Below are 16,982 nucleotides of genomic sequence, written 5' to 3'. Positions count from 1 at the left end.
CTAGTCGCAATAAGCTTAACGTACTAATTGCTTTATTACTACAATTTACTCCCTAAAACTCTTGTTAGTCTTTCAGGCAGCTGTGCAAGCATGAATCGTGATTAGAAATGCGCATCTCTAGTATTTACTCTTCTTCTTCATTAGTGTTAAACAACGCCGGCGGGTTCAATCAGCTGTTTTCCAAGCGTGTTGATTTCAATTGGCAACAAATTGCAAATTCTTCAAATAAAAGTAAAATGCTTCGAATTGACAGCGAAGAAGTAGTTTAAACTGTCAAACAGTGGCTAAGAACGAAACCTTGCAGGTGGCAGTGTACATTTTAGCAAAGAACAAACATCAATCATGTCTACGGGCTTTAAATGTCGCAATTGCGGATCCAATGAGATCGAGGAAGACAATGCTCGCGGAGATCGAGGTATGCCTGGCTATATGGACATCCAAGTATCCATGTGCATATCACTTACGTTCACCCATTCACTCTAGTTTGCATGAACTGCGGCTCGGTGCTGGAGGATTCTCTCATTGTATCCGAGGTGCAGTTCGAGGAAGTGGGCCATGGAGCAGCCGCCATTGGCCAGTTTGTGTCCGCCGAGTCGTCGGGCGGTGCCACCAACTATGGCTACGGCAAGTTCCAGGTGGGATCGGGCACCGAATCCCGCGAGGTTACCATCAAAAAGGCCAAGAAGGACATCACCCTGCTCTGCCAGCAGCTGCAGCTTTCCCAGCACTATGCGGATACCGCTCTGAATTTCTTCAAGATGGCATTGAGTAGGCATCTGACGCGCGGCAGGAAGAGCACCCACATTTACGCCGCCTGCGTGTACATGACCTGCAGGACTGAGGGCACCTCCCGTGAGTCGGGCATTCCTTTTGCCTAAGGAATATCATATTGACTGCCCTTTTTTCTACAGATCTCCTTATCGACATCAGCGACGTACAACAGATCTGTTCCTATGAGCTTGGGCGCACCTACTTGAAGTTATCGCATGCCCTTTGTATCAACATACCTTCTGTGGGTGAGTGAATACTAAACTACATACATATTAAAATCCCGATCCAGTCAACTGTACTCAAAGATCGACCCTTATTCATAGAGAGCTCAGGAAATTGAAATTTATAACTTGATCTTGCCTCAATTGTTAACTATTCTAGTTTGATCTCCTTTTTTTCTTTGTGTACTACTTACGTGGATGGTCAATCCCAATATCCAACATTTCCAACTCTGAGAAAGTAAATTCGCAAAAATCTAATAATGTATTTTGTTTGATTAAAGTACATAATGGTAATAGATTCATAATCAATATAGGGTAACATTTTATATAGGTATATGCATATAAAAACCATAATTGTCTTATCAAAAGCAAAAAATCAGTACAATTTCCAAAGAAATTCAAGACTCGAACGTAAAACTGATTGGTGCGCACAGCAGGCTATAATGCACAGGAGAAGTACAGGGCTTAATATCAGTAGAAAGGCATATTGTGTATGTATGAGAGATATAATGGAACAACTACGAAATAGATATAATGCATACTACCAGATTAATATTTGAATATATATGTAGAGACGATTTTGCGCGCATACTCGTACAAGATCCCTTGATTTCATTTTCGTTTGCTAATTCGTAAACTGGTTAACTTGGCTTTCATTCAATTCAAATTCGTAGTATGCAATTCTTAACATGGCCTATTCTCCCTTGAAGTGTTTAGGACTATAGTTTATCATTATCAGATCAGATGTGTGTATATGTTAGGTATATGCTGGCAAAAATATGTTTGGTATATATCGTATTAGCTTTTGTCCACTCCCCCTTAACTCTTTTTAGAATATTGGTTAACGCTAGCTTGACTGATTGCCCGATTTTCACTTATTGCATTTATTTATGCGTCTCTATATAGCGCCCATATTACCCCATCCCCCCCTCTTAAATCGTGGAACGTGTTAAGATTTCGAGTCAACTACTAATCTGCATCTATTTAGTTTAGGGTGTATATGATCAACTTCTTTCGATTTGAAAATATCTTTATATGTATTACCAACAGACTATGTACAGTGCGTTTTAGAACTGCAAAACCGTGGATTTAACTGGCTTAACATACTTGGGGATATCGAAGGGAATTTTTCAAATATCGCAAATTCCTTATAACGATTGACTTGCATCGGCTGACTTTCCTTTTTAGATGATCACGTACTGACAACTGTCTTGGAGCTTTAAAACGCACTGCCGAGGTGTATATATATGTGTCTATGCTTTGACGTGTATATATGTCTATATATAGGACTATTATGAAAACTAGAGCACTCTACTATCTTGGTATATATATGCGCCTAAAATTCCAATTTACTTTGTTGTGCTGCACTGAAAACCCATGAGTTTCGATTTTGTATCTGTAGCTTTTGCGGTTGCTGTGTTTTGTATTGTTCTGTTGGTCTCCTCTGTTGCTGCTGCTGCTGCTGTTGGCGGTAGTAACAGGCTCCCTGCCACTCGGCGCAGTAGAGCTGTGCGCATCAGGTGCTTCCGTCGCCATCCTCCCCAGAACTGTTGGCGTTATTGCCAGATCCATTGTTGCCATTTGGAACAGCTGTTCCGGCTGCTGCGGTTGAAGGCGCTCCTGCAGTAGAGGAACCACCACCAATAGGCGTGGGACACAGTGAGTTAGTGGGCGAGCTCATGGCGGTCACTGTGGTGGGTCCGTAGAAGATTAACTCTGGGATTTGGCCACCCTGAACTCCAGTGCCGTTGGTGCTCTCCGACGAGCACTGAAACTGGAATGTCACATTGCCCATGAGCACCTCGAACATGCCCTCCTGGCCAAAGAAGCTAAGCTCGTTTCCATCGAGTATTACTGAGGCGGTGTAATAGCACTCGGGCTCGATCTGGATGGGATTCTCGAAGAACACATGGAACGTGTTGCTTGATCCGTCCGAGAAGAACTTAGTGTCGTTCTCTGCAAGGGTGCGCCCCAGGCGTTTAAGTTCGATCTTTACGTTATAGTTGGCTGCGCCAGTCGACGAGCCGTACAGTCCAAAACCCACGATGAAAATTCTGAAATTTGAAGTTTTTCATTACCCTAATCCAATAACTGTCTATCAATCTTACCTTCGGTCCACCGAGAACTGAATTGAGTCACAACGTCCGCGGTAGCGCCACTGGTTTGAGCGATAGGCGCACGACTGGAAGCGATGGCAGACCTGGGTCTTTAATCCCGCCCTGGAGCGTGTGGGAAAGCCCAGAGAGGGCTTCATCTTGGCGGTGAAGTGCAGAAACAAGTCGATCGTCTCCTGCGACGAAAGAATGCCTGTCTGGGCCACGCCATTGGCGAACTCCTCCAGCGACATTGTGGGAATGCGGATGAGGTGCAGTGCTTGTCCCAACAGCCTGCGCTTGTTCTGCGGCGTGTCGTCGATGCTCATTTTCTCGCAGGCGTTCATGGCCCAGTTAAGGGCCGCCTCGAACAAGTGGATCTCCTTGCAGTTGAGTGTCTCTCGCGAAAGAATCGACTCAAACGTCTTGAGATCAATGTCCACAAAGTCCTCGGACTTAACCGCCATCTCGGCCTGCGCGTCGATCACTTCCCAGCAACGTTGCATCAGCTCGGGCTCCTCGAACAGACGCGATTGACTGAGAAGTAGGCAGGCGTTTTTTGCCGTCAACTTCACCTCCAGGTAGTTGACGCATGCTCTGGCTAAGTGCGGGACGATGTACTTCTTGGCCGCATATAGCGTGGCCAGAATGTGTTCAGGTTCCAGTTTGATTTCATCACAATAAAGGTACCTAAGCAGAATCTTGGTTAGGATCGATTTTGTTGCCATCTGCAAGCTCACCTTAGCAACGTTAGGAAGGCAGTGGGTTCCACGTCAGGCACTTTGATTTCCTGCTTGTTCTCCGCCAGTCCTCCATAGAACATAGCATAGAATACGGAACTGCCCGTGGCGAGAATATATTTGTGGGCGGGAATGGTCTGAATGGGATCGATGTCTGTTAAAAAGACAGGTGATGAGCAATGCTGTTTGATTTACTAGTGAGGCAAAGATCGCTTACCAAACTCTCCGCCCACAATGAACTTGACATCGGACATCAGTTCGTTGTTGAACATGGCTGCATTCCTCTCGAGGACCGTCGCCTTGCTGGCCTGCCAGTTGGGATCAGCCGTATCGATGGCATTGGATGCTGCCACAGCTGCGAAATGCCAGTTGGTTCCAGCGGAGCACACATACGATCCACTCCCGCTGGTGGGCGTAGCCGATAAAGCAGCCACAGCCGCCGCTGCGGAACTGGAGGGCAGACAAAAGGCGGTGGGACTGCCGGAGATTCCTCCGCCACTTGCTGCGCCACCTCCAGCGCTGCTGCTACTGCTGTTGAGGGCGCCCGGGGAGGCGAGCGGTGAGGATGGAGCACTGATGGGCTGTGTTATCTGGATATTGTGATCTGCTCCGGCAGAGGCACCTCCTCCGCCTCCAGCTGGCGATGCTCCTCCTCCGCCTCGCTGTTGTTGCTGCTGCTGCTGCTGCTGGTGATTGTGGGGCGGCGAGTGGAGCAGCCCGTTGCCATTGTTCAGGGTTTCCACTGCAAATGAGGTTTAACAAAGTTTAGTATTTGGGTTAACCGGGTTACGTATATCTGTCCCAATGATCCCACCCAGTTCGCTCAGAATCAGCAGCACGCGCGGCCACATTTGTGCAACTTCCGCTGCGTGTGCATCATAAATAACAAATGCCAGGGTCTCCCCTTTTTTCCACAATTATTACGCCCCAAGTACAGTGGGGCCTTGCTGTGTAGGCGCATTGCGTACCTGTCCAAATGCATTTCAATGAGCATTGTATTATTTAATAATAATTCCCTTTCATAGCTGAAGCACATTAAGCCTTGAGTTTTCAGAGCCAAGGCTGATGTAAGCTCTGCACACATAGTCAGTTCACGATTTAAGTAAAGTTTAAAGGTCATTGCATCAAAACAGCAGTTCTTCTTACGGAGGCTCCGCTGTTCTCTAAAAGTGGAGCGTCTCAAAATAGCAACGCGTTGGGGTAATGTTGTTGTTGTTGTTGTTGCTTGTGTTGCCAGACAGCGCCCCTCCCGCTCCGCCCCTCCGCCACTGGCGACAGTGCCTAAGTTGTGTGAAAAATCAATAACTCACAGACGCAGTGCACCTGCGCTGCCCCTCCCCTCCCTACCCCACGAAGGATTGTGCTCCTGCTCCTCCGCCTTACCATTTATCCATCCGCCGTTGGGCTGGGAGTGCGACATGCTCTCCTGGTTGCGCTTTCCGGCGGACTTCAGGGACAGTCGGTTCAGCGGATTGTGGCCTCCGTGATTGTTGGCCGTGGAATTGCTGCTGCTGCTGGCCATCGCGGGGAAAAGTGCGATGTGTGGCCTCCGGGGGGGAAGACGCCGAAAGTTGGTGAGAGTTCAGTCGAGTGCGCGCTGATCAAACATTTGCCTGCACTTAAGTCAGTCGTATGACATATTTGCGGCGGTTTTTCTGTTTTTAATTATCTTTTCCAGAGAATAGAATATACAAGTACTTTTTGCGAGGGCTGGAGAGCGTTTGCACACAGGGTTGCATGCGGATCAGCTGTGTGTAATTCATGGCCTTTGGCCAGCTGGTCACACGAACAGTTGCTGCTTGCTGCGCTACCTTTTGCGCAGTGTTGGCTAGCGCCGCGATTGGCGCCTGTTTTGAATTTAAATTAGGTGCACTACGTCAACTGTGGATTTCGCAACCCATTTTGATTATATCACGGCCACTCGATACTAATATGTATTTCCGTCATGGCGCGCCATAAAAATGCGTACGTGTTGGAGCCAATAGGGCCGATTCCAGAGGTTGCTGTTGCACAGCAAAATAGGATCTTAAATTCTAAAAAGTTCTCAATTTTCGTGGGAAATATAAGAACAAAACTCCGTCCATTTTTTGGGTCCAGTTTGCATTTTCCTAAAACTTAAACTGAGTTTCATCTGTAGCCTATACGGATATATTTTTCTGTGTGTCACCACTTCCAAATTCAAAACTTTTTTTTTTACAACTCCCTGCCGCTTTTCGATCAGCCTTGTTGGAGGCTTTACCCGGTATTTGCATGTCCGAATCGTATTTGGACTATTATTTATTGCCTGTCCCGCGAATATTTATTGTGAAGAAACATGCCGCTGAACTTGAATTCAATTTTGATGTGCTTGCTCGGCCACCGTGCTTACTTGTCAAGGTTTGTTTATCTCTTAGCACATTCGGCTACAGTAAAACCAGTTTCTGCAGCAGCCCCACCAACAGAAGCACCAACCGGCAGCGGATCGAAGATGTGTGCCGAAAAGTAAAAAACATGTTGTTGACCTTTGGCTAAGTTGATATCTGAGTCATTCCCTGCTGCCTCCTATTTTGGTGTATCGGCAATCGGATGGTCGGCTGAGGAAACCAATGAAGGGCGGCCTTCTATGCACCTCCAGCCATGCGATATTTCCAGAATTTCTCTGTCTATCAGGAATAATATTGTGTTTGGAATACTCACTGTGTTCTGGAGGCGGCTGCTCCTCGTTCTCCGGCACTCGAGCGGCGTACTCCGGCTCATAGTTGTGCGCGTAGGCGCTGCCCCAGTGGCCGGCGAAGTCGTCCTCCTCGAGGGTGAGCAGGTGGTCCAGCACTTGCACTCCCCGCTCGAGGGGGCCGTGGAACTTGTTGATCAGCTCGGAGAGCCGCAGGTTGAGGCCGTAGTTTCCCGAAGTGGCGCTGCTCGATTCGATGGCCCAGTAGAAGAGGTGGCGTCCCAGGTGGCTGCTAAAGTGATTCGCAAAGGCCTCGATCATCTTACGGTCAGGTGCGGGCTCATCTTCACATTACTTCTGCTTCTGGCTGCAATAAAAGTGCAAGTATACAACATATTTTAAAAAAGTTTACAATAATTAGATGGGTAATTATCACAGGGAAATATAACACATTACAGTTGATGCAGCGAACCAATTTGAAATAGTAAATCGTACTTTATACAATGAGATGCTTTTTCAGTATGCTGGGATCGTTGCCACCTGCCGTTCTCAGTTTTAACACTTCACTTCGGCGAGATGAAAACAATTTCATTTAGTTGAGAGCTAACCGCAAATCGTAATAGCAGCCCATTAGTTTGGCCGCAGTAGTCATTTTTTAATATGTAACATAATCTGATTTTTATGGATATAAATGATACAATTCCGATTCAATTTTGGCTCAGTACTCGAGCTCGCCACTCATATGAAAAATGGCCAATTGCGGGCTCCACTTTCACTTCTCCATTTCCATTTCCATTACCATTTTCAATTTCAATTTCAGCTCGCACGCATTTGTCGCATTTTATTAGCTTCAGGAAGTGAGTTTAGTCGAGCCCCTCGCTTTTTGTTTGCTTTGATTGCGACCCCCACCAGTTTGGGCCTAAAGTTTTTGGGTCAACTGGAGAACTCTTGCACCTGACTCTCTGCCAGCGGAAATTATGCAAGCGGCTACTTTTAATTGGCAGCATGGCGAAGTCCGTAACCAAAACAAAACGGCGACAGACGTGGACATAATTTTGTTTCTCTCACTTTATTTTTGTCTCGTCACGGCCCGTCTTTGCCACAATCAACAATTTTGTGGCGAGGCGATACATGTGGATGACGGTATTCCCCTCCACCTGTCACCGTGATGAATTACGAACTCCCCCACAGCCACGCCCCGAAAAACAATGCAATTTGCCGTCGACGCCTAATGAAGTTCTCCATGCTTCGGCACATCTTGGCTAAAACGAGTTGGATCTTTGACTTGAATTGGTTTTAGTTTTGTTACTGACGCAGTTTTGGCTGATAGAAAAAATTGGAGAAGTGGATCTTTAGTATCTATTAGTTTGGACATTCTTCGGGTTTCGTGTTGATGCTAATCATTTAAGTGACAGTAGCATATTCGTGTTGCATAACAGGTATCGAAACAATGGAAAATATTTGCATCAATCTGCGGCGTCATCTTTCATTTGTCAGAACAAATACACAATGGTGCATCCTGAGGTTTTGGCCTCCCAAATAAGAAATTATTTATTTATGTTACTGAACAGTTTTCAAGTTAAAACTTTTAGTATTATAAATGTAAAACTTGAGTTTAGGCACTTATTTAGCAACCATTTCAATCGGAAACTAAAGTATTTGAAGAAAGCTGTTTAGTGATCTTCGCACTATTGTACTTTTAAGTCTTCTGGCTCGCATTTACCTTTTAGGCAAATAGCACAAAGTTCTAGGCAGCTGCTTTGAACTCCTCCCGCGAAAAACCAACGACTGCCCTTAACCCCGCAACCCTCTTAGTTGGCATGCAAATCACACACAATTTATGCTAAATTAATTTCATGACTTAGCAATCGCGTCACGTTTATTATTCATCAGCTGTAGGCTTTTGTTATTTTCCAGCCACATTTAAATTTCAGCTTGTTTATTTCATTTCTTTCTCGCGCGTAGAAGCTCTGATTTTTGAATAAAATGCGTTTCTGGCGCCTGTCTGCACTTTCGGTATAAAGGTGCATTTCGCATTTACTTTGGCCGCCCTTTTCCCAATTGTATTCGTTGTTTTCCTCACTCGGGTTTATTTCACTTTTCATTGCCTCTTTAATTGCAATGGTGCGACCCACTTTTTGACCAAGTCTCGGGTCACCATCGCACTCGCACACTGACCGAAAAAAGGTGGTAAAGGGGGGACCCAAAGCAACGCCCGCGTAACACTTTCGATTTTTATTTCCTCATTACATGCTCGGCAAAAAAAAACCAAAATAAAAGCAACCACATCCACAAGATCACAGCAAACCAGAAAGTACAAAAAACAGAAAAATGAAGAGTTTGTATCTTTTTCTTGCAGTTACTACATGTGGAGTCTTTTGTTTTCTCATTACTTTGCAGCCCTTTTTTAACGAGCTCCTTTTGTTGCATTTTTAGCCGTTTTGCAATTGCCACGCATTTAGTTTATTAACCAAATGCGTCGTAAGGTCGGATTCTCTGGATAAAATCTAAGCCTCGAAAGCAATCGACCTCTGGAGCCCCTCACATCGCAGTGGCCAGACATTCGCTCGCTCACGTGGCCAATAAAGTAAAATAACCTGTCGAACTCTTGGCCAAAAGCACTCGAACTGTCGATGGGGCGATCAGTCGGTCAAGTGTTCCGCAAAAGAGCTAAGAGCTCGTTGATTTGCCGATTTTGCACTTAAATTGTTCGCGCTTGTCTGATTTTTGTTTTTGCCCAATTCGCTAGCTGTGTACATTTCTTATATGCCTTTATTTAGTGTTTTTATGGCGATTTGCGGCTCTGTAATCTGATAAGGGTTTATGGAACGATTCAGAAATAAGTTTTAAGTATAATCCAATTGGGGTCACAAGCGCATGTTAAACAGATTGTGCTCAAAGGATTAAGAATTAAAGTTTAGCCACAATTTGATCTTATTGTCAAAACTGTTGAAATGCTTCTGATTTCTAGCTTATCATTTTCGATTATCAAAAAGGTATCTTTGCAGTGTAAGAATAGTAATAACTGGACGAGTACTAAGTTCTAGTACCAGCTTATGAATATTTGGCATTCGCTCCGCCTGGCGTCTCATTTGGCAATATTTCTGGACCGGAGTGTCTAGTTCTCGTCAAGCTTCAGAGTTCCATTTTCCGAGTGTCTCGACTTTTGTTTGAGGTGTTTGGTGTTCATGTGAGTTTGGACCTCGGTTCGAGTGCCCTTAGGTTGTTTCGCAATAATTCAGACCGTCAGCTGTCGGTTGGTGGCTCTGTCTTTTGGTTTTTCAGCTCTGCGGCTTTTCAGTTTTTCAGCCAGCGTCTTTGGCTTAGACGCTTTAATTTGCGGATAATTTTATAGACATTAACATGCAGTTTTTCTCACTTACTTTTCATATTCCTTGGGATTATTTGGTAAGTCACGTTGCATTTTGTCTAATGACTTGACGAATCAACATTTTTTACAATCGGTTACTTTTGTTATTTGTTATTTGCATTCGATTCTTTTGTGGCCCAGAAAAATCCCCATTTGAATGGTCTTTCGACTCGCAATGAGTTGCTGAATTCTAAATCGGTATCTGTGGCTATGGCGACTTTTGGTTCTTTGTCAAATCTTTCAGTTAAACCAGTTTGCGTTTCCTCTTCTGCATATATATTAGTTAAAACTTATAAATTGTCATCGGGTTACTTAATATTTAAGTATTCATGCCTCCAGCCTGCGCGGTTTTCGAGTGGAATTCTAAATGCGAATTGGATGTCGTATTCCCCTCGTCTTGTGTTTGTTTCTCCAACATTTCCTCTTCTTTTTGGGTGGGGCCTTTGAGCTTTTTTCTAAAGTTTACCTTGTTTCGAAATACAAACACGAAATAGTGTGGGACTTTGGCTGCCGCTAAATTGAAGTATTTTCGAAAGAGCCCAAACCTCGGGGAGCTCAAACACTGGAAGGGCTGTCATTAAAGGCAGCGCCTCTAAACACAAATCATAGTTATGAGCAGTAAATTACAGCCAAATGCTCGGCAATTAACTGAAAGTGCGCTAACGGATAATTACACGGCGCAACTACCTAAACACTCTGATAAGAGATTTTAGCCCTGATTGAGGTCTCAATCGCCCAGACTCAGACTGTTTATATTCATATTCCGATATGGAGGCGTTCATGAGGCAGTTCATTAGGCAGTCATTATTGATTCGGAGATTTTTCGATGGCGCGGTCGCATTTAATGAAGCGGCAGCTTCATTGGCAGCGAAATTCTTCGCTGCGCTGATTGATCTCAGCATTGCAAGGCACTTTCCGGGTGGCACTTAATGGGTTAAACATTGGAACAATTAATTAACCCCCTCATCTGTTTATCCGCAGCCAAACGCGATGAGTTCGGTACACAGTACACGGGTGGTGATCGTGACAGGTGTGAGAAGGTGTTTCGGGGCAAAACCGATCGAGGAGCCTTAGAAGCAATTAACTGTGCGGAATTTTTGGGGATTTTTTCAAAGCCTCCCTCGGTTATTTTCGCACTTCACTCGAAGCAATTTTCTTTGCATGTTTTTTCATTCGTTTACGCTCAACCGGCAACGCCGAGATGTCAGCTGAGTGATGAAAAAAGTGAAAAATACAAAAGTGCACATAAATTAAAACGTCAACAGAAGAACAAACAAACGAGCTACGCGCACTTTGTCAACGATTATTATTACTTTAACAGGCAATCAGGCAGACATACACACTTTTGTAATTTGTTGGGATGGACGGCGGATTGCTGGCAACTGCTGAATAGAGGACTTCTTCCCCTCAGCCTCCTCCTTTACTTAATATTTTTATTTCTTATTTTGGCTTGCGCATGCGCGACGACCGGCCACGTTTTGAATGCTTCAATTCGGCGTATTTCTCGTTTCGACTGGCGGCTGCGACTGCGACTGCGCGAGTCAACGAACGAACTCGTAGTGAGTTACCAATTTTTCAGGTGGGAGCCAAAACCGGCAACTCGAGACTCGCCAGCCGATCGACCACGATCGACTATATGGGTTTAGCTTCGGTTGTAGTTCGCTCGCCTTGAGACGGTGCACATATTGCATGCGATAAACGCGACGATTTGATTTGATTTTCGCTTAATTTAGGTTTCGCTGGCACGACTCTGGTACGCGACATTTCCTCAGATTTCATTTCCCCATTAATCTCGCGTTCTTGGTCAATTACAAAACAATTAAAGCAGCAAAACGCAGTTAATTGTGCCTGCAGCAGGGAAACTCGAACCCGAACTCGAACCGAAATCGCAGGCATTTTTCGCAAAATGCAGAAGTAATCAGCCGGCGGTGCACTCAAAATGATAATTGCTGTCATGACAAACGCAAAAATAAAGTTTAAATAATAATAATTTCACTAGCTGCAGTTGCAGCATTCGCAGGATATCGCTGCAAATGGGCTGCGACGAGGGGCGGCAACATTAAGAAACCATTAGCACCAGTCCTGCTGGCAACTGTCAAAAGGCAGCAGCACACTGCAAAAAACTATTCCCCAGTGGTCCAATTAATTAGTAACCCAGTGTTTGAGCTCTATAGACATTGGCTGGAGATCAACATTTTGTTAGCTAAATATGCTGCTAGTAAAATTCAAGATTTCCCTTTATATACATTTAACTGAAGCCGGCAAGTATTTCTTTGAGTGCAGCAGTAGCTGTTTCAGCCCATCAGCGGCAGTTCGAGTAACAGCTGTGGCAGATGAGTGGGCGCTGCACTGAAGGGTCAATGCAGTCACAGTTTCGATCACAGTTCGCAGTCACTGCATCAGCGGCATCATTTTTCAAGTGGCGCACTCGACGGCAGTGGCAACAAAAAGCAGGGGCGGTGGCTGAGGGGCAGCTTCAGGGGGCGCCGGAGTTTGAGGGCCGCCTCTTCTGGGCCTCCGCAAATGTGCCCATTCATTAGGGTTTAATAAATAATTTGTTCCTCCTTTGCGGAGTTCCTTTTTTGTGCTGTTTTGTTTGAGGAGTAGTACAGTTGGCGAGACTTTGACAAGCATCTTCCACACAGGCCACCCCCTTTCTCGGTCAGCAGGGGTTGACGTTCCACAGCAGCTGGCTTTGGCTTTGTGTGTCAAGTGGCGCTGCACAAACAACCGACTGGGGCACTGGAGGGCTAAGGACTGGCAGTAAGTTCCGGGATAATGTGCTAACCTCCGGGTGGATGGACAAATATAAAAGTAGCTGGTTAACAGGTATACATTTAATAATCGCCTCTTTCGGGGCAAAGAAATAATGTCCATATACAATTTATATATTACTTATTATATATTACTTTCTAGTGATCCACAGATCCACCCAGCAGTTCTGGCTTACTTCTATTTCCTTTTTGGGAATAATTATGCACAAATAGATGGGTCTATTATAAGTATTTCAATGTGTTTAAATAAAGTTTGTCTATAAAAAATCGCACCGCTATGCTTTCGGCTTTATTGTAAGCCAAATTATGTAAAGCGAGGTATTTTTTTGTAATTATATGAATAATTAAAGCCGATATGGCCTACCATTTATTTTGCCATTATCTTGCCATTATTTCAGCAATTATGTAAAATGATATTGTACAACTCCAGTGACCATACAGTTGAGCCACTGTGGGCTCTTAGAAAATCCTCTTGTCCAATTTGTGGGCACATTATAAACTGTTAGTTAAGTACGAAATAGAAAAAAATACTGGCAAATAACTTTGACAAGGTCGTGTGTCTGCTGGCTTTGATTTTCCAATGCGTTTCGCACTGTTTTTTCAACGTATTTGTTGTGCGTTAATTGCTGTTTGAGTTTGAGTTTGCGTTTGGATTTGGTTTTTCGGTCTGGCCGAAATGACTGGGCCAAGTGTTAATTGCACATGTTGTCTAGTGGGTTTCCTTGGCAGGGCCTGTCTTTATCTAGTTCAAATATAGCTAATTATGGGTTTAATAGGCCAATGAATGGCCCAAAACCTTTGGCGGGACTACGTGACGGATGCGTGATGTTCGTGCAGAGCGCACAAGAAGAAAATCGCATGATAGAAATCTCTGGCGCTCTGCGACTCTTCGGGCTTCAGAGTCTTCTCTTTGCTCTTTCCAATCGCCCAAGCGACTCTCATTGCCATGTAAAAGTTGAATGAATTGAATAATATCGGACCTGAAGTTCGGGTTCAAGATTGTTTATTTCGGCAGCTGTCCATGGAGACGTGGGCCGGTTATTGAATGCTTTCGGTTTCATTGGCTAGAGCGACCCGGCTTCAAGGTCGTCGAGCAAGTTCTTCGCCCGATGCTCTTGCAGTTGGAATCTCTAGATTTGATACGATACTGCGGACTAGGGTAGTGGTCCTCGACTATGGTTGGTTTATGACCGTGTGGCTTAATTAAGATATCTTATTTCTACAACAATATAAATTAGCTTTATTGCTTGCTACATTTTGCGTGCCTAGCAATTAATATTACACTGCTAACCATTAGCTATAGGATATATCTTCCCGCATATTTATTGCTTCTGGTTTTCCATGTACAGACCCGTGCTTGTACATCATGCGTTTTGCCAATCGACTGCAGTTGGGCGCCAAAACGCACGAGGTTTCCATGACGGCTCTGAGAATTGTGCAGCGCATGAAGAAGGACTGCATGCACTCGGGACGACGACCCACTGGCCTTTGTGGAGCAGGTGAGTGAACCGAGGAATCGAAATGAGTAGACGCGGCTAAAGGGGTTTACTTTCGACCTTAAGCTTTGCTGATTGCGGCGCGGATGCACGATTTCAGTCGCACCATGCTGGACGTGATCGGTGTGGTCAAGATCCACGAGTCAACGCTCCGGAAGCGCCTTTCGGAGTTTGCGGAGACGCCCTCGGGAGGGCTCACCCTGGAGGAGTTCATGACCGTTGACCTGGAGCGCGAGCAGGATCCGCCTTCCTTTAAGGCAGCGCGCAAAAAGGATCGCGAGAGGATCAAGGACGTAAGTATAAGTCTTTGTAATGTGTGTAAAAACTAATTGTAAAATCATCCCAGATGGGCGAGCATGAGCTAACAGAGTTGCAAAAAGAGATTGATGCTCATCTGGAAAAAGACCTGGGAAAGTACTCAAACTCAGTTTACCGTCAGCTGACTAAGGGTAAGGGATGCACTCCACTGAGCTCGCCAGGCACGCCCAAGAGCACCTCGGAAAAGGATATCGAAATGGAGGAGTCCAGGCAGTTCATTGAACAGTCTAATGCGGAGGTCATCAAGGAACTGATAGCCAAGAACGAGGACGTAAAGAAGGCTGAACCAGGTGGTTTGGTGGCTGGGATTGAAGGCCTTCGACCGGACATCGAGGCTATTTGTAGGGTGACCCAGAGCGATCTGGAGGACGTGGAAAAGGCTAAGCAGCCCCAGGAACAAGAACTCATCACCGATGATCTGAACGACGACGAACTGGATCAGTACGTCCTCACTGAGGATGAGGCGTTGGCAAAGTTCGAGATGTGGAAGAACCTCAATGCCGAGTATCTGCAAGAGCAGAAGGAGCGCGAAGAGCGGCTGGCCAAGGAACGCGAGGAGGGAAAGCCGGAGCGGAAGAAGCGTAAGCCACGCAAGAAGGTCATTGGTCCCTCGTCCACAGCCGGCGAGGCCATCGAAAAGATGCTGCAAGAGAAGAAGATCTCCAGTAAGATCAACTACGAGATTCTCAAGACCCTGACTGACGGCATTGGCGGGCTGACGGATGACTCGCCTACAACCAGTGCAGATACCAAACCGAGCACTCTGGAAGAGCTGAAGCAGCAGCCGGTCATAGTGGAGGAAGGCCCTCTTCCTTCCAAGAGCAGGGCCAATAGGGCAGCCTACGATCTGCCCGGACCCAGTAGGAAACGTCCTAAACTAGAGGTGGGTCTGCCAGTCAGCCAAGCTGCCGATGTGGAGCAGCCGGACTCCAAGCCAGCCGTTGTGGTGGAAACAGGTGGGTCATGCCGAGTAAACAGCGTGTGTTGCCAGCAAATAAATCTGTACATTACCTTTCCAGATGACCTGGACGAAGATGCTGAGGCGGAAGCTGAAGCCGAGGATCCTGATGTCGAGCCCGAGGCAGAACCGGAGGCCACTCTGCAAGACATGCTCAACACGGGCGGGGACGACGATGAGTTCGGCTATGGGTTTGACGAGGAGGAGGAGTACTAGGCATAAGCACGCATTTAGCGTTTAAAGCATTTTAGCATACACTCAGATTCTATAGTAGCCGACCTACTCGTAATACAATTAAACTAAGCATTAAGGGCCGTGCACTTGTTGCCGCCGCGCTATTTCCTGGGCTCCTTAGCCGTGGAGGCCATTAAATCATGGCCTCCTCATCGCAGCCATTTACATGTTTAAGCCATGTCGGCGCAAGGAGGCGCTGAGCCGGTACTCCCGAGCACTCCCGGCTGGTACTCGTAGCTAGCTTCTAATTGTTGGCGCTACCGTGGCGCGCCTCCAAGTGCTGCAAATAAATATTTCACTCTTAATCATGTTTTGCACTCTGTTTTGCTTGCCTTTCTCCGGCGCTGCAGGCGGCCAGACCAGTTCAGCTCAGCTCCGTTCAGTTCTATTCAGTTGGGTTCAGTTGTTGGCCCGGCCAGGAACTTGGCCCGGCTCCACGGCCGTTGCGTTGAGTGGCAAGTGCCCGGCAATGAGCTGTTGAGTCTGCCGGGCACTTGTCTCTACGATTTTATAGTTATTATGTTGTAATTAGTGTTAATTTACTTGCCTACGGTTCAGCAAGTCAGCATCAGTGCTCCCATAAAGTATAGCATAGTTCGGGGCAGTTTCTCGGGGCTCGTTTACGAGTTTCCAATTGCGAACGTTTTCCGTTCTGAACAAATTAGCAAACTGTATTGTTTCCAGCTTAGATTTAGTTCATGACTAGTGGTAGAATCACACTTATGTATGTAAAGTAAACTACAAACTCTGATTTTTATACTACCTTTTGCATTTTATATACACACAAATAAATATTATTAATAAATACATGTTCTAGGCCCTCCTTTGCTTCTCTTCCTCCAATTGAGAGCTGCATTTTGAATAGCATAGTTAACTTTCGCTTTAAAATTTTCCCTCATTCCAACTAATGTTTCAGCAACTTTTCTGTTTCCAGAACATGTAATTCATTTCACTTTTCAACAAATTTATGCCGGAAGTAAAGTTGAGAACGGCCAGAACAGCCAGCTCTCCCCGCTTTCAAATGGCTGCCGAAGCAGGCTGAAGTTAACTGCACTTAATGCCCGTTCGCTAATTTGCATAAGCCCGCAGCCGGGCCCAAAGGATAATTATTAATAAAATGCACACGAACCGCTCGAGAGTCGAGTCCTGATGGGGCGTGGTCCTGGCCATTTCCCGGACAGGCTTAGCCGGCCAAGTTGCAACGATAATGTGAAATGTATGCACATGTAAATCCCAGAGCAAATGTGACAGTAAAATGGCAATTAGTAGACATCTTGACTTGGCCAGCCACTTGGAAGTTTCCTGGTCAGTGCGACTAATTTATGCGCAGCCAGCTGGGAACAGCCCGTTGTGCACT

General features: G+C 45.7%; 2 protein-coding genes and 1 long non-coding RNA gene across 7 annotated transcripts; 2 read left to right on the top strand and 1 right to left on the bottom strand.

Annotated features, from left to right (window-relative positions):
• The first annotated feature begins 138 nt into the window (after nucleotides 1-138).
• LOC6552352 (transcription factor IIIB 90 kDa subunit) lies at nucleotides 139-16,435 on the top strand. Its single transcript, XM_001979737.3, has 7 exons — nucleotides 139-415; nucleotides 484-852; nucleotides 912-1,016; nucleotides 13,969-14,118; nucleotides 14,182-14,408; nucleotides 14,462-15,389; nucleotides 15,453-16,435. Exons 1-7 carry the CDS (start codon nucleotides 343-345, stop codon nucleotides 15,605-15,607), a joined length of 2,007 nt encoding a protein of 668 aa, XP_001979773.1. The 5' UTR covers nucleotides 139-342; the 3' UTR covers nucleotides 15,608-16,435.
• LOC6552353 (BTB/POZ domain-containing protein 6) lies at nucleotides 1,232-11,463 on the bottom strand. 5 transcript variants are annotated; one of them, XM_026984070.1, is made up of 7 exons: nucleotides 11,189-11,463; nucleotides 9,859-10,113; nucleotides 6,502-6,842; nucleotides 4,043-4,567; nucleotides 3,826-3,979; nucleotides 3,101-3,775; nucleotides 1,232-3,046 (listed from the first exon to the last, which is right to left on the bottom strand). In XM_026984070.1, the coding sequence occupies exons 3-7, from the start codon at nucleotides 6,794-6,796 to the stop codon at nucleotides 2,509-2,511; spliced, it is 2,187 nt and encodes a 728-aa protein (XP_026839871.1). In that variant the 5' UTR covers nucleotides 6,797-6,842; nucleotides 9,859-10,113; nucleotides 11,189-11,463; the 3' UTR covers nucleotides 1,232-2,508. The 5 variants fall into 5 exon arrangements, with proteins under 5 accessions (XP_026839871.1, XP_026839866.1, XP_001979774.2 ...); XM_026984065.1 differs by lacking the exon at nucleotides 9,859-10,113 and having other exon boundaries at nucleotides 11,185-11,460; XM_001979738.3 differs by lacking the exon at nucleotides 9,859-10,113 and having other exon boundaries at nucleotides 11,189-11,459.
• LOC113564870 lies at nucleotides 12,496-12,891 on the top strand. Its single transcript, XR_003408371.1, has 2 exons — nucleotides 12,496-12,674; nucleotides 12,762-12,891. It is a non-coding gene; the product is annotated as an uncharacterized LOC113564870 (long non-coding RNA).
• Nucleotides 16,436-16,982: the final 547 nt, after the last annotated feature.

This window comes from Drosophila erecta, unplaced genomic scaffold, assembly GCF_003286155.1.
Source record: "Drosophila erecta strain 14021-0224.00,06,07 unplaced genomic scaffold, DereRS2 tig00000000-arrow-pilon, whole genome shotgun sequence".
Classification (NCBI taxonomy): domain Eukaryota; kingdom Metazoa; phylum Arthropoda; class Insecta; order Diptera; family Drosophilidae; genus Drosophila; species Drosophila erecta.
The sequence above is the reverse complement of the archived record's forward strand: the minus strand, read 5'-3'. Positions and strand labels throughout refer to the sequence as shown.